Here is a 25,539-nt window from a genome sequence, read left to right as displayed (position 1 = left end):
GAGGTGTATTTTTAATCTTTTCCTACTTGATAATAAGGGTTGATAGAAATAGAGATGGTGTCAAAATCCAAGATTGCTTTGGTTATTTTCCTGAGCAAGCTCATCTCACCTTTCAGGACATTTTCCTTTGTTATTGCTCATCAAACTCCCCAGACTATTTTAGAATTTTTCTTGGCATTGAAGTAACTAAATTAAAATTAGCTGATAATTCCTTTTTAAAACCTAAATTCCTATTTTGTTGCATAATTTCATTTTTAAAATTTAGATTAGTGGATTTGTTAAAAGAAACAAATTTGATATCATCAGCAATTGAATGTGCAATTAGAATATCTTGAGTTCCGAAGGTAGGTTAACAAAATAAATCATGCGATGAGCCATTCATGATTTCATGAGGTAGTTCTTCTATACCTGCATTCAGAGCACTTGCTGTACTACCCAGATGAGATAAAAAAAACTCAGCATGTTGAGACTCTCAGAATGTTGCATCATTCCATGCTAACACATACAACAACCCACTCCTTTGCAAAACTATTAACTAAATTGAAAATCACATGGAAGTGTTTAAAATCGCCTTTGCCTCTTATTTAGCTCCACAAGTCCCAGCGTTTGTCCAATGTTACATCTAAATGATTATTCCCCATAAGCAGCCAAGGTAGTGAGCTACAGAAGGAGAGGAAGCAGAGTGGAACTTGGATCCATTGCAAAGCCCATCAATCCTGGGCTGCTGTATAACAATGAGGAGTGAAATGAAAAATGAAAATGAAAATCGCTTATTGTCACAAGTAGGCTTCAAATGAAGTTACAGTGAAAAGCCCCTAGTCGCCACATTCTGGCACCTGTTCGGGGAGGCTGGTACGGGAATTGAACTGTGCTGCTGGCCTGCCTTTGTCTGCTTTAAAAGCCAGTGATTTAGCCCAGTGTGCTAAACCAGCCCCTGGTGGGAAGTGGGAAGTCTGCCTGATTTTCCTACTCCCTAATCCAGTTATATTGAATAACATTGTACTGCTACTCATTGTCAACAAATCCGTAATAGCTCGGGCCTCTCATCTGAGTCAGATGACTGGGAATTTTTAAATGCCACTCTACATATATAAGCATAAAGTCTAGGCTGAAGTGCTGTGCTGTGGGAGTGGTGCACTGTCGGAGGTGTCAGATAAGCTATTAACTTTTGACATGCAATATCCTGTCGCACAATTTGATGAAAAACAGTGGAGTTCCCCTACTGGCCTGGGTTGTCCCATAACCAATAACACAGAAAGGATTAACTGGTTACCATTGCATCACTGTTGGAGAGGCTTTGCTGCGTGCAAATTGGCTGCTGCGCTTCCTATATTATAGCCAGATTAGACTTTGATTTGATGGCTGATCAGAAAGAAAAAACTTCAACAATGAAGTAGTTTTTCATGCTGCAATGGAGTGTCAGCCAAGATTTAAATTCAATTCCTGGAGTTGAAGTCCTTGAAACCAAATCTTGCTGACTCCGTCAAGAAGACTATAAGAAATTAACCCCAAAATATTCTGGTTTAAAACTAAATTTCAGTAAAACTTTATAAGATGCCATTTTAGAAAAGACACAGGAAACTCTCTCTGTGAGAGATAACTGAAATAATAATAAAAAAACATGAATATGGAAAAACGCATAACGGTCTAATAATTTTTTTTAAATTTAGAGTACCCAAGTATTTACTTTTTTCCAATTAAGGGGCAATTTAGTGTGGCCAATCCACCTAACCTGCACATCTTTGTGTTGTGGGGGTGCAACCCACGAAGAAACGGGGAGAATGTGCAAACTCCACACGGACTCCTGTTCGGGTACACAAAGGGAGAATTCACAATGTCCAAATTACCTAACGGCACGTCTTTCTGGACTTGTGGGAGGAAACCGGAGCACCTGGAGGAATCCCACGCAGCCATGGGAGAACGTGCAGACTCCGCACAGACAGTGACCCAGCCGGGAATCGAACCTGAGACCCTGGAGCTGTGAAGCCACAATGCTAACCACGGTGCTACTGTGCTGCCCCTTTAGCTTTGAAAAGATGAATTTAAATAATGTCACTGGATTCAGCATGCTACTTTAGTACTCATAATTGTTTACATTCAGGTAAATCAAATATAAATTCCATTGACTGATTTAATTAAATAATAATAATCTTTATTATTAAATAAATTTAGCATTCATAAGCAAAAATAGTATTAAACTATTGTTGGTTCAACAAACACTTGACCCCTTTTTATTACTTTGAGACTGCATATATCTTAGATAAACTAGACTCCTTTCTCTTATTCACAGCCAACGTGAAAGTACCAAAGATGGATTTAGTGTCAGGATTAAGAGGACGGATTGATTCAGCCTAGTTAGGATTGTACTATTACATTATCTTTTTCAGACTGCCACATTAATGCCATGAGCTGGTATTTTGTCTGCCTGGTATGAATTTTGTAGCAAACCCAGTGGAATAACACTCCTACCTCACGCCACCATGAAAAAACGCTTCTGGAATCAGTTGACTTCATAACAATATCATGGGGCTGGTTTAGCTCACTGGGCTAAATCACTGGCTTTTAAAGCAGACCAAGCAGGCCAGCAGCACGGTTCGATCCCCGTACCAGCCTCCCCGGACAGGCGCCGGAATGTGGCGACTAGGAGCTTTTCACAGTAACTTCATTGAAGCCTACTCGTGACAATAAGCGATTTTCATTTTTTCATTTTCATATGAATTTGGCAGAGCATTACATAAACACACCAACTGCTTGTGCATTTTGCTTTAAAAAAAAACAAACATCTCTGCAATGTGAATGCATATGTTACCGACTTTTACATCATGGTTCAAATAAGCATTACCACACTATGAATTACAAACAAGAAGTGAAATGTCAAAACTGTTGGGAGCAAGTCAATTGTATTTGAACAGTTGGGTTGGCACTGGAGTTAGGACGTTCTGTTGAGGTACAGTGGAAGTGTTAGCTGCACCAGAAAGAAATTTAACTGATATATTCAAGAGAAAGAAAGTTTATCAAGGGAGATCATCGCAAGATGTTTATTTATCTATTATAAATGGGTGTTCGAATAACTTGGTAATAACTTCCTCAGTCATCAGTGGGCAGATTAAGCTCACAGCTGATCACCTTATTGCTTAATAATGGGGCTTTGTTTACGTAGCTGTGGGAGAGCGTCCTGAGAAGTGGCAGCCGGCAGCTGCACAAACTCACCGTATTCCTCCCGAAGGTGCTCCTGAATGTACGGTTCATAACCTTCCTTCTCTGGAACTTCAACAAAATCATCATCACCGTCGTCGTCATCATCCTCATCGGTCGCTTTCATCTGTCGAAGCAAATCAAAAGAAAACCTGTCACTATCGCTGACCTGTGAAACATCCTAATTATACTCTTCGGAAATGACAGGAGCACTTAACTTTCTCAGTGAGTAAATGACAGCAATCAATCAAATCTGAATAACAATGAGCTGCGGACCTGAAAATTATTTTTGTATAGAATCTACCCAGGAATTTATGAAAGGTGAAACACAACCCAAGGTTTAGGGTATTATGGCTTTCAGCTTGCACACTGCACATCAAACACTAAACAGAATTTATGAGTTTTAATTTTCTGAAAGGTGCAGTAGGGTCTGGTGCTACAATGCATAACATATACTGCTTCTTTTTAAATGCATGAAATTGCGCCATTATCCAGTGTTCACCATTTCTCAAAAGTAAAATGTCAAAATTTCAATCATTAGAAAAACAATTTTGCATTTAACTCGAGGCAAGATAAAGCTCAAAAAACATTGATCAAATCCTGAAAAGAGAACTTCTTAGAACTGAAGATGTTAGATTTTCCTTATTTATTTTAATTTTACATACTTTTACTGAAAGGTTCCAAAAATCTTACAAGCATTCTCTGGCATACAATGCATCAGCAACAATAACCCTGGTAAAGGCACCACCTAAGTCAAGAATCTCCAAATTACACAAGTACATTATTCAAATGTAAGAAGTCACAGCGCTTGCAGTCAGATGGGTGGTGGGGGTAAAATTGTCTGTCTTTGGCAATAGCACAAGATGGACAATTGGTAATATGCAGCCAGTGTTGTACTCCACACAATTTTTGTTTTCATTAAAATTGGGGTATGAATTCGTTATTGCTTGTGCCCAAGACAATTTTTTACCCCAGGGTGCTTGATCACCTCCAAACATCTCAAAAGTCTTTACATTATGAATTATGTTTGAGGAGTACAGACTGTTCTTAAGTAGCCAAAACCTCTTATGCAAAAAGCAGCACCTGTGTCACAAAAAGGGGTTCAAAAAAGATTTACGAGAATGGTTTCAGGGATAATGAATTTCAGTTACGTGGATAGATTGGAGATGATGGGGCTGTTCTTGGAGAAGAGAAGGTTGAAAGGAGATTTGATGGAAGCATTCAAAATCTTGAGGGGCTGGGGCAGAGTAGATAGGGGGAAAGGCGGAAGGATCAAGAACCAGAGGACACCTATTTAAGGTGATTGACAAAAGAAGCTATGGCAAAATAAGGAAAAACGTTATTCGCAGCAAGTGGCTGAGATTTAAATGCATTTCTTGAGAGTGTGATGGGGTAAGATTCAATTGTGGCTTTCTAAAGAGAAGTGGACAATTATCTGAAGAGGAAATGTTTGCAGACAAGAGGAAAAGGGCGGGAAGTGGGTCTAGGTAAGTTGTTCTTGCAGAGAGCCAGCATAGACACAAAGGGCCAAAAGGCCTCATTCTGTGCTGTAACAATTCTATGATTAAAATACAACAGGGAAACTACAATTTTATAATGCCAACTATGAGTGCAGAATTGGGCTATACATAAAAGTTCTGAAAACATTGCACTATAAGTGCACAAGCATAGATGAAACAGCAACATATCACAACTCAATTTAAAACAAAATTATCAGTATGATATTGTGCTTTCTAATCTCTTTGCAGCTTTTTAATATACCAAAAATGCATCATTAGCAAAGTATTTTACTGAATGAGTCGTAATTATGGCAAAAAATAAAATCAAACAAATTATTTGCCCTTATATTATCAGAGCAAATTAAGCTAAAGCATGGGATCATTCTAAATATTTGAATGGTTGAAAAAAAATCTGCTTCCCTATACATTTTGTTTTGTGTAAAATCTTAATAGAATCATAAAATAAATTCTCCATGGTCTAATTAATTTGGGAGGTAATCTCAATTACTTCCCACCCAGGAAATCAGTTTTGTTCTGTCTTAAATAAGTGTCTGTTACACTCTAAAAAATGATGTTATAAGGCATCCTTAGACAAGTGAACTCTAAACTTCATTTGTCATTCTGCAGGCTTGATGGCTATGCATTTAAAAACCCATTCTATCTTATAAACTAAAAATTAAATGTACTCAGCTGTGATAGTCGTCATTGCATCTGCTATTTATATGCTAATATCCTTTCTCGAAGGTCCTGCAAATTATAGCACTCCAGTAAGTCAGGTGCATCTAGCCTCAGCCTCTAACTGTACAACATAAAAAATATACAATATTTCGAAAGCTTGTGGCAAAGACTTGTAAAATCACAATCAGCTTGCACTGTTGTTCACTGATGATTTCAGCTTGCTTTTAAACTTGATAGAGATGCATCTGACTGACAAATAATGAGCCAATAACAAATGAGAAGGTGTACGCAATCATAGCACACTAGGGACTGTTTTTGCAATGAAGCAGAGCCAAGTTCTAGGAAGGACTCTGATGCTCTGAAGTCACGATAAATGCATATTTCAGTTGCTAAAGCATTCATCAGAATACTTGAAAATATTTGAACACAAATTGTAGTGTACATTAAAATATTTTGGCTAGAGTTATGCCTGCTCTTTCAAAAATATTTTAGAATATATTATCGATTCGTTTTTTAAAATTTTAATTGGCAGCAGTTTCAATGGAGAACAAGGGATGGTTCAGAATTGAATGGAAATAAACCAGTACCCAGCATTTCTGATCATTCTCTGCGAATGCAAACTCCTGATTTTCTACAATCCAATTTAGGAAACAACTCTAATCATAAAAGGTAGTGAAAGCTTTGAAGTCTTCTTCATGAATGACAATTGATGCTCGGTGGATTGTTGATTTTAGATCTGACTTTAATATGGAGTTAGGTCACAGAGCAACCATCGTCTCTCTGAATAGTGGAACAGGCTCAAGGGACTAAATGGCCTGCAATTGTTCCTCTGGGTGATTCGATCCTTGACCATTTGTCTCCATCAAGCTTCAATTCCCATTCTCCATGAAGGATCGTTGTTGTGTATGCATCATTTAAACAATATCAAAAGCATTTAATTAATTGTGAAAGTTAAGGATTGAAAGCTGCAGACCGCACGCGCACACAAATTGGGCGCGATTCAGCAACTGCGTTGCGCCCGGTACAGAGCAGGAGGCGATGGTTGAATCACGGTTGGGAGAAGCCCAAATCGGGTTCTGTGCCGAGCCTTCACTGAGCATTATCCAGATACTGATATTTAAATGAGCCAGTGGGGTGAGGGGGGGTTTGAAGGATGAAGGTGAGGGGGTGGAGGGGTTATGAAGGGGCCTCATAAAGGTTGAGGGGCTGAAGGGGGGTTCCTGAAAGGAGGTGAAAGGAAGGAGCGGGAGGGCCTGAAAATGGGGGTCCTCAGCTACCCCATAATGGGATGTCCTCAATTGTATACTATACTTATATGTCTATACTTATATATACTTATGTCTGCGGGTGGCAGCATTGCCCTTAGCTGGAGGGTGTGGGGGGGGGGGGGGGGTCCCTCAAGCTCACTTAGAGATTGGCAAACCCTTTCAAGATGCCGCCCTGATCTCCAAGGAGCCGGTCCTGCCGAAGGGTTAAGCTTCCCACTGCTGAAAAAAATTTCCAAGTGTGGGCTAGATCAAAGCCCAAAAAAATGACTAAGTGTGGGTGAATCCAGGTCTGGATCTCACCCAGAAAGCTGGCAGGAAATTCCCCACCAAACCTGTCGAACATATTTAGGCTGAATGGTGCCCATTATTTAATAATTCTGCTAATTGTTCGAGGAAATAAGTAGATCTAATTTAAAATTAGGGACAATAAATGATGAACACTCACTTTTGAACTTACTTGAGATAAAAGACAATATTCCATTAGCCTTTTTGGTCACTTCTTTTACCTCTGCACTAGCTTTTAATGATTTGAGCAGGCATACATTTAAATTTCTTTGAACCTCTGTAGTTTTGAGTCTCTCTGGCCTTTCAGAACATTATTCAATTCGTCTTTTACAAATCCAAAGTGGATGACCTCATACTTCCTTCACATTCCCGGGAGGATGGGGATACAACGCGGTGGGATTTATGGACGAGCACAAGGATTTTGAAACCAAATGCATTAGGAGGGAAGGTAACCGATGTAGGCTAGCTAGGATGGGACGATCAGCAAACCTGACATGTATGGGACAGAATCATAAAATTTACAGTGCAGAAGGCCATTCAGCTCATCGAGTCTGCACCGGCCCATGGAAAGAGCACCCCATTTAAGCCCACACTTCCAACCTATCCCTGTAACCCAGTAGCCCCACCTAACCTTTTTGGACATTAAGGGAAATTTATCATGGCCAATCCACCTAACCTGCACATCTTTGGACTGTGGGACATGTTAGAAAAAATTAGAGAATAGCAGATGGGAAGCAACAAGCAATGTGTTAAGAGTAGCTGATTCTGAAAGTACAAGAGTTTCAGCAACTGGTTGGCTTAGGAAGTCAGGTAATGTGAAGTCAGGGTGAAAACAAGAGCTGAAGTGTTAAAGCTCAGCTCAAGGTTTAATTGGACAGCAGTTAACTCTGACTAATTCAGACGAAGATTATGGTTGGGAGGATGATGGAACCTGCAGTAAAGAGGCTGGTGTTGTACCAAAATTTATGACTTCAGAATTCCTGATGTTGATCTAAAAGTAGTCAACTCATCCAAGACTTGATGTCAAAAAAATAATCTGCATAAAGTCGGTAAAGAGCTAGAGAAAAGTGGAAGAGTAGAACTGAGCATCAAGTGAAAGCTGACCCCAATGTCTGCAGGTGATTTGGCAAATTTCATTAGTGGTGGATCACACAAAAAAAAACTTTCTGATGATCCTTGCTACAGATAAAGTTATCCCTGTGCTAGATCCTATATGCAGGTCAGGCTCCAATGGGTGGCAGCACTTCTTTCCCTCAAGGAAGGTCTTCTCAGATATGGTCAAGCAAGGGTACCTGGATCCGAATATCTGGGTCTTGGGCCAATTCGAAGTACGTGCAATATGTCTACAGTGCACTACATTTCTTCACTCTGGCTGAATTCCTTAGGGTGGATTTTCCATTGCCCAATGTGCGATCAGGATTCCCAATTGGGCGGAGAATGGAGCATTCCCAAAAAAACAGGTTTGGGATCTTGGCTAAGTGCATTCTGCTGTGAATAAGAGGAAGGGAAACCACTTAGCTTCTTTTGATGTGGTGAGGAGCTGTCATCATAGCAAGACTGTTTACATTGTGGTTAGCATCAAAGTAGGTTGCTTGAGATGCATTCAAGCGTGAAGGGAAAGATAGATAAACAATCCACCAAGCACCTGTCTTTGGAGTAACAAAGCTGCCAATCACTGGCTAGGAAAATTCATTGCTGTATGAAACTGAATGGAAATTTTACATTTCAAAGATTGTCAGGGGATTTGAAGCCTTTAAAGTGTACTGATACCAGTAACAGCTGCTGCTTTAAACACTTTTGTCTGAGGCAGCAGATATTCGGGTAGGGTAAGTGAAAATGCAGTGATCTTTCACTACTGCCTGGACTGCTCTTCAGATTTCAGGCAGGGGTGACAAATGGAGGTCTCTGATGGACGGCGTTGGGGGTCACCCTCAGATGTGCGTGCTGTTGGAAGGGGGAACGGGGATACATATTATTCCCGTGGGGGGGTGGGGGTAAGGATACCCCTCCTTGTCAGTGGAGGGAGGAGGGGGCAGAGGAGGATTAGCAATGCAGGGCGGGCTTCCGCCAGACCTTGGATCAGGCTGCCCGTTCAGAATGGCTTCCCGATACCAGCATTCTAATGGAATCTGGTGAGCTCTCCACCATGCATATAATTGCATGGTTAAGGAGAGAGACTTGAACCTGGTCCCCGCTCCCACACCAGCAGAGACCAGTCCCGATTCTCCGAGAGCGGTGGCATTTAGTCTCCAGAACGGAGAATCTAGGCCTTCCCAATCAGATAATACCCAATAGAAGGTTCAATGAGAATCCCAAACTGAGCACAGTGGTCAGTGCCGAGGACAACATTGCCATGAGCAACAGTGAAAAAAGAGGTGTCTGTGGATGGAAACATGTATTGCCTTAAAGCAGCAGCAGTAATCAAAAAACATAAAATAATGCGCCCAAGATAACACAAAGTGCAAAGTATTAAAACTTAGTGCAATTCCAAATTGTCAATCAAGCTCAAGGTGGAAGTTGAAATCCAGAAGCAAATAATTTGAAATAGAAAAGCAGTGAAGAAGCGCAAGCATCTTGTAATCCATGAAACCTATGTAAATAAAACCCAATAAACTAAGGAGCTATATTGAAACCAGAGACATAGTGAGGCCTCTGAAAATTTCTGAAAGTATATTTAAATTTTGGGATGGCCCAATTCAGCTGTTAGTTAAATTGGCCAGTTAGACTAATTAATCCAACAATATATGATCAGAGGCTGCAACAATCTATTTATTTTCTATTCCATCAGGTTCTCCAGACAACTCAGTGTTTCCTAGCAGAGAGGAGAGTTCCCCAAACTCTCTTCTGCTGGCCACCATTAAGAGGGGAAGGTGCCAAGGATGACAAATCTTCATGCCTTCCCACTTGGTCCCAACTCAGCTATGATGATAATATCACAGTTAAGACCAGAAACTCACAGTCTGAAGTTATTGGCAGCACTGTTCAAATTTTCCAGGAGCTAGGGAAAGAAACTTAAAATGTCCCGAAAGTTGATTAACAATAGGCAGAGTGAAAGGGAAGGCTTGGTGTAAATAAATGATTATTAATTCCACATGATGTTACATTCTTGTGTGTCTTTAGGTAAACATATGCTTAAAGAGTTGCTTTTCACTAGGAATGATGCAGTGCATCATATACATGGTTAACTTTATGTCGGAGCACAACAAATGCAGCTGAAACCCAGTTCAAAAGAATAAGTTCTACTTTGCGAAGGAACATCAATAAATGCTGCCCTTGCCATGAAAAGCACTCAGTTCATCATTACATTCATGTAAATTTAACACTAAATTTTACAGTCAACATTTGCTTTGTCTTTTCCAGCTATGATGCTTAAGCTGGTTGCTCCAGCAAGCCAGCACAAACTCCCTCTGCTGGCTATCATTTCAACTGGAGCTGCAACAGCTAAAATTAAAAGTTCCACAAAAGCGAAAGATTGAATCATTACAACCAGACCTCATTCTCAAATTTGATTGCGACTTGTTGAGAGATGTTTATTTGCGACTTGACGATGATACTGCTTCGGACCTTAACTGTTAATTGCTCCTTAGGGACAGACCTTTTCAATTTGAAGGAAATTCTAAGCTTGCAAGTTTTCGCAGTGGTTAATTTCCATTAGCCAGGAGTCTGTGTTTTAAGATTAAGAGGTGGTCCTATGTTGTAAAAAGTTCCAGTTTACTATGGGTCTAGAATTTTCAACATAAACCTTTTTGTATCAAATCCTTCATTGCATTGTCTTCCCGTGCAGCGTGCAAAAGAAAAGCTGCTGTGCGGTTTTTAGGTGTGTCTATCTTATTGGAGATTCTCTTTTTGCTGTAAAAGATACAAGTCTGTCCATGCCAGGATGTGCAGGTTAGGCATTGTGAACTGTATTTGTCCTTTATACAAATGAATGAACCCTTTTAAATTCTTTAAGCTCTTGTTTACAGGGACAACTTTGTTTTATCCTTCTAAGTCTTCATTATTTCTTTACTTGGATTCCTTCATAATCCAGGCCACCATAATTGTCCATATCAGATTAAATAATTCAGCTTTATTTGGAGTTCTGAAGAATGGTACAAGCCTGTCTTTCCAATGTACAGTAATGTAGTAGTTATTTTACTGGTCTAGTAATCCAAATGATCCATAGACTATGAGCTCACATCCCATCCTAGCAGCTTAAGAATTTTTCAGTACTAAGAAAATAAATTAAAAATAGGTACCGGTAGACGTGACCATGAAGATTTCACATTTCATGGAAGGATATCTGCTGTCCTTCCCCGATCGAAGTGTGATTCCAATCCTATACCAACATGGTTACCTGTTCACTGCACTTTGCAGTGAGCAACCTAATCATTAAGTTACCGTTCTCAGAGAAACTAAGGATGACCAATAAATATCAGCTTTGCTCACAACACCCAGATTCTTAGAATTAAGAATTTAAGGAATTAGTAGAATTTTCCTGCAAGATTTCTAAGCAGCCACTTTGCTCCGCAATGCATTTACCAGAATCACTGACTTAGGCTATAACAGTACTCACCACTTTTCTCTGTCTCTTCTCGTAATCAATGTTCATCTCTTCAAGTTTTTTTAGTGCTGCATCAATTGTATTTTTTAAGTCAATGGCGCGTTTTAGGCGGGTGTCGCTAATACCAGCTTTGGTGAATGTCTAGAACACATTTTTAAAAATCATTGCTCCAAATTATATCACTAGAATCCTGTTTCAATAACACATTCTGTCGAAGGGTTATGCCTGAGATGAAGCATATTCAGCCTCAGTCATGCAGATATTCAGCAGCTGGAGAAGTTGTGGTCTTGAGATTGACAGGGTATATAAGAATGTGGCAACAACGTCCTGGTACGGACATGGCAATTTGATAAAATATTAAAATTATTTGTGTATGTGTCTGCAAAGACATCACAAATGTCTTTGATCTCAGCTGTCCAGCAGCACTAATCAATGGGCCCACTCATGATGTCCATGGTGTTAGTTTATAGCATCAACAATGCCATTGCAGTCCTCTGGGACATCTAATGTCAGTGCTTTACAGGATTGCAAAGTTATTAGACATTTTGGACATGATTTTGGGCAAATATTGCAAACAGCTAAGTTTTCCTCAAAGCACCCGAATGGCTTTTTCAGTTCTAGCTTTTGTTTTACTCCATACTTTACTGCAGTGCCTCAACAGCACTGTGGAGCCTACAAAGTGTCACCATGAACCATGGGAGTATCATATTTCCCTAGTCACCCAACATGTATTCTTCTACATGCCCTCTGCTATTGAAATAGCAAGACAGTGAGCTGGCAAAATAAAAACATAATTACATCTCCCAATATTCTGTTAACTCAGGAGGCTGAGGTGTTTGCAAATATGCTGTGCATTTAAGGGAATTTATATTTGAGACACAACATTTCATAAGATGCAATAAAAAGGCCCCAAAAACCTGGATAATAAAGTGATACAGTAGAAATCTATTCTGGAACACTGCCGAAGTGCATAAACTATCTCCACAGGCAAAGATGGAATTAGCCTTATGTTTATATACAATGCATCTCTGTAGCTCTCTGGAATGAGCCTTTTGTGCAAAGGTTTAGAGCCATGGTTAGAACTGCTTGCCATGGCCTGATGCATCCTGAGAGATGTCTGGTCATCTTTCTGGCACAGGCTAATAAGCCTGGTCTTTCTGTAGTTGCCCGACTTCCTACAACTTACATGTTATACAAATAGGATTTATTACAGAGAAGGGCAGCTTGCAGGCTTCAGATACAACATCCTTAAGTCCTCTTCAGCTCTGCAGAATGTAGCGAAGAATTCCTGGACAAAGCAGGAAGACTTCCTCAGCCACCAATGTCCCAAATTTAAAATTCTCATTTGTATATTTATTTATTTTTTCCTGCACCTATTCTGGATTTCCCATTCCTCTGACCCTTTACATCCTGCCAACTATTCACTCCACCATTAGTGCCTGTGACTTCGGCCACAAAGATCCCACATTCTGGAATACCCTCCCTCTCTCCGCTTCAAAAGTCTCTTCAAAACCCACCACTCTGACTAATCCTTTGGTCATCCCTCCGAAGCTTTCCTTACTTGGCATCAATTTATTCCTAATGAATCTATGAAGCGCATCAGCATGTTTTACTCAGTTAAGCAGGTTTTGTAAATACAAATTGCAATTATTCGCAAAACCCTTAGACTTCATGGTAAACTTTTTGAAAACAAGATGTGTAAAAATATAAATATCTTTCTCATATCAGTGCATGAAACATTATATTGGAATTGTTTATAACACAAGGATGGCACCTGTTCTGTACTCAATTGGATAAAACAGGTATGTGATAAGTGACTAATAAAACTACTGGCAGCAACTATTTTTCAGCAGCCAACGTAAACAATATAAAAATTGCAGTTTGAATCAGAAGGCCAGAGATGTTCTTAATTAACTCCAAAATTAGTTTGCAAATTGAAATACCAAAAATTATAGGAGTGTAGCTTCTGAACCAATACTCAAGGACAAGATGATTGTAAAATTATCTTATGGTAAACCTTTTTTCTTAAATGACATTCTAGTGCCATAAATAGTGCTAGAATTACAAATGGCACATTTTACTCTAGAATTAGACGCAAGAGATCCTGAGACCTTTAAGATCTCAAACGATATGTCTACTTTTCTTCAATCTAATTTATATTTATTAAAAGCATCATTGGAGATTATGTTTATGGCCGTGTCTCCCAGGGCTTCTGCTCAAGTTTCTTTACACAAAATCCATTAACAACATTAAACGTTTTCATTCATACCTGGATCCAATACTGGACAGTTGGCAAGTATGTGTTAGTGAGTAGTCTTTGCAGGTCCTTTACGCTGTTGATCACAGCACTATTGTCTTCATTCTCTTTGATCTTTAAGTCTGTTATCCAAACATACAGAATATCAGAACATCATGTAAGTTACACTGCAGAAGGGAGCCATTCAGCCCGTCGAGCGCATGTCGGTTCTCAGCAACAATTTAATAGTCCTAACTTGTCCCGTCTCCCCCACAGCAACCACACCCTCTCCCCATTGCCCTGCATTGACACAATTCAATGCTCTTTTGAAGGACACGATTGAACCTCCCTCCACCAACTCTCAGGCAGTGCATTCCAAATCCTAACCACTCATTCCACAAAAGGTTTTCCTCGTGTCATAGTTGTTCCTTTTGTTTCAATCACCTTAAATCAATATCCTCTGGTTCGCAACACTATTACCAATGCGAACAGTTTATCTATTCAATCTAGACCACTCATGGTTTTCAACACTTTCATCAAATCTCCTCACAACCCTTTCGTCTTCAAGGAGCACAGCAGCAGCTTCTCCGATCTGTTTCACGATACTTAAATCCCACATCCTTGAAACCTTGAAAACATACGGGGCTGTTTAGCACAGGGCTAAATCGCTGGCTTTGAAAGCAGACCAAGCAGGCCAGCAGCACGGTTCGATTCCCGTAACAGCCTCCCCGAACAGGCGCCGGAATGTGGCGACTAGGGGCTTTTCACAGTAACTTCATTTGAAGCCTACTCGTGACCATAAGCGATTTTCATTTCATTTTTCATTTTCATTCTTATGAATCTTTTCTGCACCCTCTATAAAACCTTCATATCCTTCCTAAAATGTGGTGCTCAGAATTGGGCACAATTCTGTGTTTTATAAAGGGTAATCAAAGCCTGCTTACTTTTGTTTGTTAGGCTTCTATTTATCCAGGATCCCATATGCCTTTTTAACCACTTTCCCAAAGTGCCTTGCCACCATCAATGATTTATCATTATAAAACCCAGGTCTCTCAGTTCCTGCACCACATTTAGAATTGGACCCCTTATTTTAAACTGCCTCTCCTTGTTCTTCCTACCAAAATGTAATATTTCACACTTCTCTACATTAAATTTCATCTGCCAAGTTCCACTAATACGTCTCTATCTTCTTGAAGCCTACTACTTTCCCCCCTGACAATTCCCAATGTTTCCATAATTTGCACCATCTTCAAACTTTAAAGTTTTGCCCTGTACACCGAGATCTAAGCCATTAATGTACATTGAGAAATGCAGTGCTCCTAATTCCAATCCCTTGGGAATCCCACTGTGTATCCTCCTCCTGTCTGAAAAACAATCACATATTAATAATATAATAATAATCGCTTATTGTCACAAGTAGGCTTCAATTAAGTCACTGTGAAAAGTTCCTAGTTTCCACATTCCGGCGCCTGTTCGGGGAAGCCGGTACGGGAATTGAACCCTCGCTGCTGGCATTGTTCTGCATCACAAATCAGCTGTTCAGCCCACTGTGCTAAACCAGCCCCTAGTCTGCTTCCTGTCACTCAGCTAACTTAGTTTCCATTTTTCCACTGTCCCTTTTATTCCACTGAACATGACACTGAATATGCCTGTAATATGACATTTTTTCAAATGTCTTTTGGAAGTCGAGATATACCAGATCCACCACATTGTCCTCATCAAAAAACCCCAATCAGATCAGTTAAATCACATCAGAACAAATCCTTGCTGGTTTTCTTAATTGATCCACAATTATCCAAGTGGCTGTTACTTTTGCCCCGGATTATTATTTTTAAACGTTTCTGTATCTGTTCCTGTGCTGTATTGTTCTTTGTTTTTCCACCATCTAGCTTAAACTGACTGACTGTAGTTGTTGGGTTTATCCATACCACCTTTTTTTGAACAAAGATACATTTGCAATTTTCCAGTCTTCTGACAGCATCCCTATATTTAAAGAGGATTGGTAGATTATGACTAGCACATCTATGATTTCCACCTTTCATTCCCTCAGCACCTAGATTCATTCCATTAGTCCTTGCGACTTATCAACATTAAGGACAGACAGTTTTTACAATATTTTCTCTTTCTCAATTTTTAGCCTACCCAGTATCCCAATTACTTCTTACATTTTGACTTTGGCAGCATCTTTTTCCTTGGTAAAAACAGTCACAAAGTACTCATTTAGTTCCCGAGCCATGCCCTCTGCCTCCTTTTTGGTTCTTAATTGGTCCCACCCTTCTTACTACCCTTTGACCTTCAGAAAAAATTGGATTCCATATCATGTTAGCTTCCAGTCTCTTCTTATAATCTCCTTGTTCCCTGTATTTCCTTTTTCAATTTTCCTTGGAATTTTATATAGCATTTTATATATCAGTCACTCACCACCCTCTCTTGGAAATATATTGCCGTCCCTTCACTGTCGCTGGGGCAACATCTTGGAACTCCCTCCCTAACAGCACAGTGGGTGGACATACACATCAAGGACTGCAGCGGTTCAAGAAGGCAACTCACACCCAACTTCTGAAGGGCAACCAGGGCTAGGCAATAAATGCTGACCTAACCAACGATGCCCACATCCCGTAAATGAATAAAAAAAGACATGTTCTCACATGTATTTTCAATATAGCATTTGTCATATGCCTCCTTTTCCTGTTTCAGGGCAGCATGGTGGCACAGTGGTTACCACTGCTGCCTCACAGCGGCAGAAACCTGGGTTCAATTCCGGTCTTGGGTGACTCACTATGTCTGCATAGATTTCCTCCGGGTGCTTTGGTTTCACCCTCCCCCAGACCAAAGGTGTGCAGGTTAGGAAGCTTGGCCATGCTAAACTGCCCCTTAGTGTCCAAAGATGTGTAGGTTAGGTAGGGTTACAGGGATAGGTTGGGGTATTGGGCCTAGATAGGTTTCTCTTTCAGGGGGTCAGTGCAGCCCTGACGGGCCAAAAGATCTTCTACACTGCAGGGATTCTATGATTCTACCTTTCATTATCCACAGGGCTGTGGCTTTAGTTGCCTTCCCTTCCCCTTGTGGGAATGTATGACAACTATACTCGAACTATCTCCTCTTTAAAGGCAGCCCCTTGTTCTCTAACAGTATTGTCTGATAATCTTTGATTACAGTTTACCTGGGACAGATCTGTCCTCAACCCAAAGATTGTTGGCCTTCCAATTAAGAATTCTTACTCTAGATTGCTTCCTGTCCTGATCCATAGTTAACCTAAACCTTATGATACAATGATTAGTGGGGATTAATGGGTGTTTCTCTGGTTGGCAATCAGTGTCCTTCAGGGATCAGTGTTGGGCCCACAATTTTTCACAATTTACATTGATGATTTGGAGTTGAGGACCAAGTGCAACGTGTCCAAGTTTGCAGACGACACTAAGATGAGTGGTAAAGCAAAAAGTGCAGAGGATACCTGAAATCTGCAGAGGGATTTGGATAGTTTAAGTGAATGGGCTAGGGTCTGGCAGATGGAATACAATGTTGACAAATGTGAGGTTATCCATTTTGGTAGGAATAACAGCAAAAGGGATTATTATTTAAATGATAAAATATTAAAACATGCTGCTGTGCAGAGGGACCTGGGTGTCCTCGTGCATGAGTCGCAAAAAAGTTGGTTTACAGGTGCAATAGGTAATTAAGAGGGCAAATTGAGTTTTGTCCTTCATTGCTAGAGGGATGGAGCTTAAGACTATGGAGGTCATGCTGCAATTGTATAAGGTGTTAGTGAGACCACACCTGGAGTATTGTGTTCAGTTTTGGTCTCCTTACCTGAGAAAGGATGTACTGGCGCTGGAAATGAAACGAAATGAGGGTATGCAGAGGAGATTCATTAGGTTAATCCCAGAGTTGAGGGGGTTGGATTACGAGGAGAGATTGAGTAGACTGGGACTGTACTCGTTGGAATTTAGAAGGATGCAGGGGGATCTTATAGAAACATATAAAATTATGAAGGGAATAGATAGGATAGATGCGGGGAGGTTGTTTCCACTGGCGTGTGAGAGCAGAATTAGGGGCATAGCCTTAAAATAAGGGAAAGTAGATTTAGGACTGAATTTAGGAGGAACTCCTAAAGGGTTGTGAATCTATGGAATTCCTTGTCCAGTGAAGCAGTTGGGGCTCCTTCATTAAATGTTTTCCAGATCAAAACAGATAGTTTTTTGAAGAATAAAAGAATAAAGGGTTATGATGTTCAGACGGGAAAGTGGAGCTGAGTCCACAAAAGATGACCATGATCTCATTGAATGGCGGAGCAGGCTCGAAGGGCCAGATGGCCTACTCCTGCTTCTCGTTCTTATGTTTTTATCACTGTTCCCAAAATGTTTCCTTACTGACACTTGATCTACTTGAAGCATCTCATTCCTCAGAACTAGATTCAGCATTGCCTCCTACCTTGCTGGGCTGGTCAAGTACTAATCACGAATATTCTTCTGAAAATAGAGAAATATTTTTCTGTCAGAAGACTTTGGAACTCTCTGCCTCAGAAGGTGTTGGAAACAGGGTCACTGACTAATTTTCTCTAACTCAGAGTTGGAGACTTTTTCAGAGAAACTGAGGGAAGCTGAGGAATTGCCGATCAGAAGTTGGTCCAGCCCAAGATATCAGCAAGCTAATGATTTATTCAAAAACAATCCTGCTGTGGTCATCAGAAGGAGGATGTTGCAAATATAGGTTCAAATGAAGAAAGCCCTTGGGACTATTTTATGTCCTTCCAAAATGTCAATTCTAACATCGAGTTGTGAAACAGACAAGCATCTTGACCTTAACTACCCTGTTTGCAAAGCAGTTCCAACTGTTCAGCAACCTCTGTGCAAAGAAATATTTTTGTCTTCATTCCTAAACTTGTCTTTCACTGCTGAGCCTGTGCCAAATTGTCCCAATGCCCAAGGGAAGGATTATACTGTGTTTATTTTATCTATTCCATATATTAAATTCCTTTACAAGGTCCCTTCTGAATTGCCCTAATTTGTCAATAAGGACCTTTATATTCATGTTTTATTGATGAATTACAAACCCATTTCTTTTGCATATTTTTCAGTTTTATTTTTAGCATCAGAAACCAGGAGAAATTCTGAAGAAATGCTTTCAAAAACTGTAAATTCGGAGCAAAATCAATAAAAATCAAGTCTTATTCTGAACACTCACTAACTTGCATGGAAACAAAATAATTTGCATGGTTACTGGAATATTTTTATGAATGGTATGCATTATAAAATATATTAACATGTAAACTGATAGCTTTTGCTGTGATGAGTGCAATTTCAAGCACCAATGCTTGTGGAAAGGATGACTGACGCCAGCTGATCCATTCTTCAACACACGCCAGTTTATCCTCAAGGAGTACCAACTCGCCTATACCTTTCCCTGGCTCATACTCTCTGAAAACAGACCCTGGACTGGTTTTCTCTTTAGACTGCAAGCTCCCCTCCAAACTTGTACCAAGATTATACCAGAGGATACTTCTACAATCTATCAATACAGCATTGCCTGTGTGCAGTTGCCTTTTTCTTTGTGCTGGTTATATTTGTTAATGATATGTCCAATTGGCAGAAATCTGAAATGCAATATCGAACATTTTATTAAGAATTTTTTTAAGTTAGTGAAGTGTGGACATCTGAAACAATGCTAGTTAATAAACTCAAGATTAGTAACATAATGAAGGGTGATCTGTACATACCAGTGTGAATTTCCAAGTCGAGAGAATAATTGTGCGAGAGAAGACCATGGTTTCTAATAAACTCTTCACCGCTGTGTCCAAGTTCTTCATCCTCACTGTCCTCACTTTGATACACGTTATCTGATTTCCACTTCTCATGAGCTGAGCTCGCCAAAGGCAGTGGCGCAACATCCTTACTGCCACATGGCTGCTCGTCATCAAACACATCTTCCTGCCCGCTGGTTGTACAGCTTGCGGCATTTGTTTGGTCAGCTGCTTCTGGTGTGTACTGAGATTCGACGTTGTTGCAGGTGAACTCAGTAACATCGGGTAGCAGCAGTCTGAAGCATGACTCCAGCTCTACCAAAGAGTTTTGAATTTCTTCTGACATTTCTGTTTTGCAAACAGAAAAAAAATGGAAGATTGAAAAACAAGTCAAGAACAACTACGAGAAACACATCCTATCGATGAAAAAGCTTCAAATGTTGCACCGAGGAAAACGCTCCAGTGGTTTGCACTAATTATAATAATAACAATAATCGCTTATTGACACAAGTAGGCTTCAATGAAGTTACTGTGAAAAGCTCCTCGTCGCCACATTCCGGTGCCTGTTCAGGGAGGCCGGTACGGGAATTGAACCCGCGCTGCTGGCATTGTTCTGCATTGCAAGCCAGATGTTTAGCCCACTGTGCTAAACCAGCCCCTATTAATTAGCTAAACACCAAAACTAGTACAATGCCCAATATCGCCGCCTAGAACTAGATACTTTAAAAAAAAAACTAATGGCCACCTTGTGCTAAATGGAGGACAATAGATTATTCTGGTGCAAGAAGAAATAATAAAGATGTGTTTGTATATATTACCTTTCACATCTTCAGCGACCCTCTCTCTAAAATGCTTCCCAGGGAATCAATTGCTTTAGATGTGTCTTTGTTATTATTAAATCAACAAACAAAGCAATTTGTCTGGTCCAAAGACAGCAATGAGGTCAATTAATCTACTTTAGTGGTGTTGGATGAGAGATGAATGTTATCCAGGTCACCAGTACTTCTTGCCCTTCATCAGAAAAAGCCATGTCCTCGGATCAATGCCTCACCTGAAAGATCACACCTAGGACAATGTAGCATCCCTGTTCTAAAGTGCCACCTAGATTTTGTGTTGAAGTCCTGAATTGCAGCTTCAACCCCCAACCTTCACGCCCAGTGGCAGGAGTTCTATACTGAGGCAAACCAACACTCAAGATGTACAAGACCTTATTCTGATGTTAAAGATCTATCCTTTCATAACACAATGCATAATTGCTGTTAAGTAAACCTGAAATAAGGTCAGAGATTAATTGTTTTTCATGCTGCATGTCAAAATTCATCTTTCCCTGTATTTTTTAAAAGAGAAGTTCAGCTGGCTTTAGCTTGTGCAGTAATCATCAAGCCAGGCAGCAGCCTCTGCAGTGGTTAAACAGAGCTCTCTGAGCCCTCCGCTGAATTTTGTCAGGGTGCAGTTTTCAATAATGTGAATCATTGATTGGGGGGGCACCACAGCTGTAGTCCGCGATCCCTGCAAGGCCCCACTTGTGCCGATTAGCTGCACAAATGCCTTGGTCAGCACGGAAATGGTTGAGGTGTGCTCAAATAAAAACAGAAAATGCCGGATAAACTCAGCAGGTCTGGTAGCATCTGTGGAGAGAAACAGAGTTAACGTTTCAGATCTAAACGATCCTTCTACAGAACCGCTGAGCTTATCCAGCATGTTCTGTTTTTATTTCAGATTTGCAGCACCCGCAGTATTTTGCTTTTATTTGAGGAGTGCTCGGTGTTGATGTTGCAGATTGAAGCCAGGTGGGCGGATTGCGGGATCTGTGATGAGGACGTGGCTATTAATGGTGGCATGATAGTTCCATTCCTGCTGCCATAGGGCCTCTGCTGTTATTCCTTGGCACAGTGGTCTTAACCATACAGGCTAGCATGATGGGAGGCAAGCAACAAGTGAATTGGTAAGGTCTCTGGGTAGTGCTAGGCTTGGGTTGATATAAACCTTCTCCAGGAGCTTTTATGTTGCAATCTCCCCCCGTATGTGAGGGGGCAGGATGTTACTCAGGACTGGGAGCCGGGGGAGTTGAGTTGACCAGAGGGTACCGGAGATGAAATGCATTGTTGCGGTGAGCTCGGTATCTACAAGACTGGTGTGGGATGAATTGTACAGTACTCTGCAGTCAAATAGACACTGGCAATTGCTGATTCCTTAAAGTTTAAGCATCGTGAAGTTCTCCAATGATGTCAAACTGCGTAAATTGGGCCTGTATACTCTGAAGTTTAGAAGAATGAGAGGTGATCTCATTGAAATATACATGATTCTGAAGGGGCTTGGTTGGGTAGACACAGAAGTTGTTTCCCCTGATTGGGAATTTAGAGGTCAGGGTCACAATTTCCAGAATATGGAGGCAACCTATTAACACTGAAATGAGGAGAGATTTCTTCACTCAAAGATGCTTTATTGTTGAATATATCTAAGGCTGAGGTAGACAAATTTGTGGTCACACGAGTAATCAAGGGAGTGGAGCAGGTGAGAAAGTGGAATTAAGGCCAATGGTCAGTCATGACCATACTGAACGGCAGAGCAAGCTTGAAGTGCTGAATGGTCTCCTCCTTCGTCTATTTGTTATGTTCTGGTTCTTGAATCACTTTAGCCATTTCCAATTGCTGAGGAACTCTGCACATTGGAGCTTCAAATGCTGCCCTTGTGACATAGAAATGTGCAGCGTGTATGATGGAAATACAAGGTAGCAGAAATGCGCACAACATGCTACACTATTTGTTTTAGCAGATATCCTGTGACATTGCTCACGTTCATATGCTTTTTACAAGAGAAGCGCAATGCTCGAAGGTGAAGATCTATGGCTCTTTAAAGTTCATAAATTCTAATTACTGTGAAGGAATTATCAGGTGAAGTCAGAGGTTGATTGCTCTTCAGACCTCCAGGTCAAAACCTGCACTATTTCCTTTTTAAAACATCTAAAGTATGAGTCAGGGGCTAAAGGTATCATGATTATAATGCCCATTATGGTGTTTCTAAGGTGCTTTGAATGCTGAAGACTTGGAAGATTTCAATTGACGCACTTTTATTTTTACTTTTTTTTTAATGTGACACTCTAAGAAGCTTTACTGTTAATCCAGTATTTTATCAGATAAAAAAAAGCATATCATTTTTTACTTTTTATGTTTTCTTGCTTGAATAAATACATATGCATATTCTATTTATTGAAAAATAGCCTCCTTCCAGATAACTGGTAATAGAATGGCTGTAAAAAAAAAGTCGACAAAGGGCAAGTTATTCTGGTAGCAATTGAAAGTTCACATGACAAAAGCCTTAATCATTAATTAATCTTTATTATCATCACAAGTAGGCTTACATTAACACTGCAATGAAGTTACTGTGACAATCTCCAAGTCGCCGCACTATGGTGCCTGTTCAGGTACACTGAGGGAGAATTCAGAATGTCCAAATTACCGAACAAGCACATCTTTTGGGATTTGTGGGAGGAAACCGGAGCACCGGGAGGAAACCCACGCAGACACTGAGAGAACGTGCAGACTCCGCACAGAAAGTGACCCAAGCTGGGAATCAAATCCGGGTCCTTGGTGCTGTGAAGCAGTAGTGCTGACCATTGTGCTACCGTGCTGCCCCAAAGTAAAGTCACCATAGTCCCAGGTGACCAGAGGCTTTGAGGGGGAGAGCTGACCGGTGGTGATTTAACCTGAGGATCACCATATAGGGCCTAGCACAATTAGTTTTATGTTGCAAGGACACAGAGTTACTTGCAGTTTTCCCCATAAGCATATAACAATTTAATCTCTCATCAGTTAGCCCATCTTTTGAACTCTCAACTCCAGGGCGTTTGGTTGTCTATCCAATTTATACCAATTTAAGATTATTTTGTGCATCACAAGACTTCAGGAGTTCAGAAAAACTAATAATGAAACATTATTATATTGAGTTCCAAGCGGCATTCTATATCTGTCATCCTTTCTACATAATGTTTTCTTATAATGGTTTACCATCCAATTTGCAGACAAGATTATTTGGGGGGGGGGAATATAACCTGTCAAGTTGATAGAATCTAGTTTTATTCATATTGGGCTAGTTGAATGCATATAGCCAATAAGCAAAATATTAAGAGTGTCTTGACTGTGGGAACCAAGTCATTTTTCAGATAATGAATTAACCATTTTATTCCATTGTATTTAATACTGAGAACAGAGTGTTCCTTGTGTAATTAACTAATCAATTTTTAGTTACATTTCCGCCAGACTGTGAAAAATGGCAAAGCGTGAGAAATACATTAGTAGTAACTCAGTATTTTTCATAATACAATGCACGCAAACACTTTTGATAGGCACCAATCAATCTCAAGTAATGTCCAATGTTTGGTGAACAAGTTATCCTCTAAATAACAGACATTCATTTGAACAAACCGGGAGATCCCAGCTAGAAATGAGAAGCCAATGTGCGCAAAGGAGGGGTTAAACCAGAGATAAGAATTTCCTTAAAAATAGGACCTCGTGGTGCAGGTATGTTGTTCCTGAATTTTTGAATCATTCATCTGTTTGTTTGCGTTAGTGATTTCTTTTGTATTTATGCTTTTGCCACGGGCTTGACTTTTTTATGTGCTGTTTGATATTTCAATTCTAAGTTTTATTCACTTTGTACTCGCCCACAGGCCAAATTTTATTCAGTTCTGCAGTTCTTATTCAAGTATATACCAGTGAAGTAACTAACAATAAAGTCATATTTTTGAACCTCACCGATCGGACCACCGATTCTTATTAGAAGAGAAAAATAAGAGTCCCATCACAAGTGGGCAGATATATATTAAAAAATGAACATGCCCATCTGGAACTGAAATTCTGAAATCCCAGTTTTGATTCCTACTGATCAATCATGTTTCTGTAATTAAAAACAACAATATAATAGTAGGTTCTAAGCATATTTTTAAAATATTCATTTGTTGCTAATCATAGCGCAACAGCCCATTCTGATAATGCATCTTTATCTATAAAATTTGGAACTTAAAATATCAATGGAAGGTACCACATCTTATATTGAAAGTTTAATTACATAAAAATTCAACACAAACCTGTTTCCCATTAGTGCTCCAACTCTTCCTCAAGATCTCAAAAACAAAAATTCCTCATCTTCCTAAGGCTCAATTCTCCCTGCAATGTTTGGTTGGCAAAGCCCAAGCTTGGTATCATTAGTCTCCACATGTTATTATATTTTACCGTTGTTAGTCAGGTATAGAACAGCAGGACCAAGCTCCATTTGGTTGCCAGACTATGTAACTTACCTTTCAAACTGTGGCCACACTGACGTCCCAGCAGCATTATGAAGGAATGACTGCAGGCGTTTCTGGGATCTCCTAGGAATTCTCTCCAGTGTAGCCCTCCCTCTATCAAGTTGTTCAGTTGTGTGTCTACAATAAGGACTGGCAACCTCTAAGATACCTGTTAAATTCCCCAGTGAAAAATAATTTTACTCACTTCCTTATATGGCCTGACAAAGGTTTAGGCCAGCCTCTCTTGAAGAAGCTGTTATCACAGCAGGGCATGCATCACTGTTACCCCTTAACTACTGTGGGTCACCCATCTTAATTATTCTAATGACTTTGTTTCCATGATCTGAAATGGGACCATGGAAAAGTAAAAGGACAGAATTCTCCACTGTGACCCTAAACAGGCTCATGGTAAGTGTTTGCAAGTCTTCCTTCCTATTCTTTTGAACATTAATTGGCCCTTCACATAGGTTTCTCATTGAAAAGAATATAGTTGGAGATTACTTAACATTACATTTCCACGAGTATACATCCATGAGAATACATCAAATAAATCAACAGAAACAAAAAAGTGGAATTTGTAGCACACCTTCCATTTCTTGATCCACTTTGTTTACTCTCATTTTGTTAATGTTCTCCAGTCTTTTCAATCTCTCTTCCTCCCGCATCCTCTCAGCTTGGGTTCTAGCCCCAAGATCTTGGAAGTCCACCTAAATGTCAATGAGAGGAAAGTAAAGTGCAATTTAATAAAAATTGGTGCACTGAAGCTAAGCATCATATTGAAGAGGTGTAACTCCTCTTAATATAAAGCAAA

The 25,539-nt window shown here is 40.1% G+C and overlaps 1 protein-coding gene across 5 annotated transcripts in view; it reads right to left on the bottom strand.

Moving 5' to 3' along the window:
* Positions 1-25,539, bottom strand: part of uvssa (UV-stimulated scaffold protein A) — a 112,063-nt gene that overhangs the window by 74,057 nt on the left and 12,467 nt on the right. For 4 of the 5 annotated variants that reach the window (XM_038793335.1, XM_038793336.1, XM_038793337.1 and 1 more), the window contains exons 4-8: positions 25,315-25,435; positions 19,421-19,792; positions 13,738-13,847; positions 11,481-11,609; positions 3,211-3,322 (exon numbers count right to left, since the gene is read on the bottom strand). In XM_038793335.1, coding sequence (XP_038649263.1) covers positions 3,211-3,322; positions 11,481-11,609; positions 13,738-13,847; positions 19,421-19,792; positions 25,315-25,435 — 844 coding nt within the window. The remainder of the gene's footprint in view (positions 1-3,210; positions 3,323-11,480; positions 11,610-13,737; positions 13,848-19,420; positions 19,793-25,314; positions 25,436-25,539) is intronic. The other variant, XM_038793338.1, reaches the window with a different exon arrangement.

This window comes from Scyliorhinus canicula, chromosome 3, assembly GCF_902713615.1.
Source record: "Scyliorhinus canicula chromosome 3, sScyCan1.1, whole genome shotgun sequence".
NCBI classification, from domain to species: domain Eukaryota; kingdom Metazoa; phylum Chordata; class Chondrichthyes; order Carcharhiniformes; family Scyliorhinidae; genus Scyliorhinus; species Scyliorhinus canicula.
Note: the sequence above shows the minus strand (reverse complement) of the source record. Positions and strands in the feature narration are given on the sequence as shown.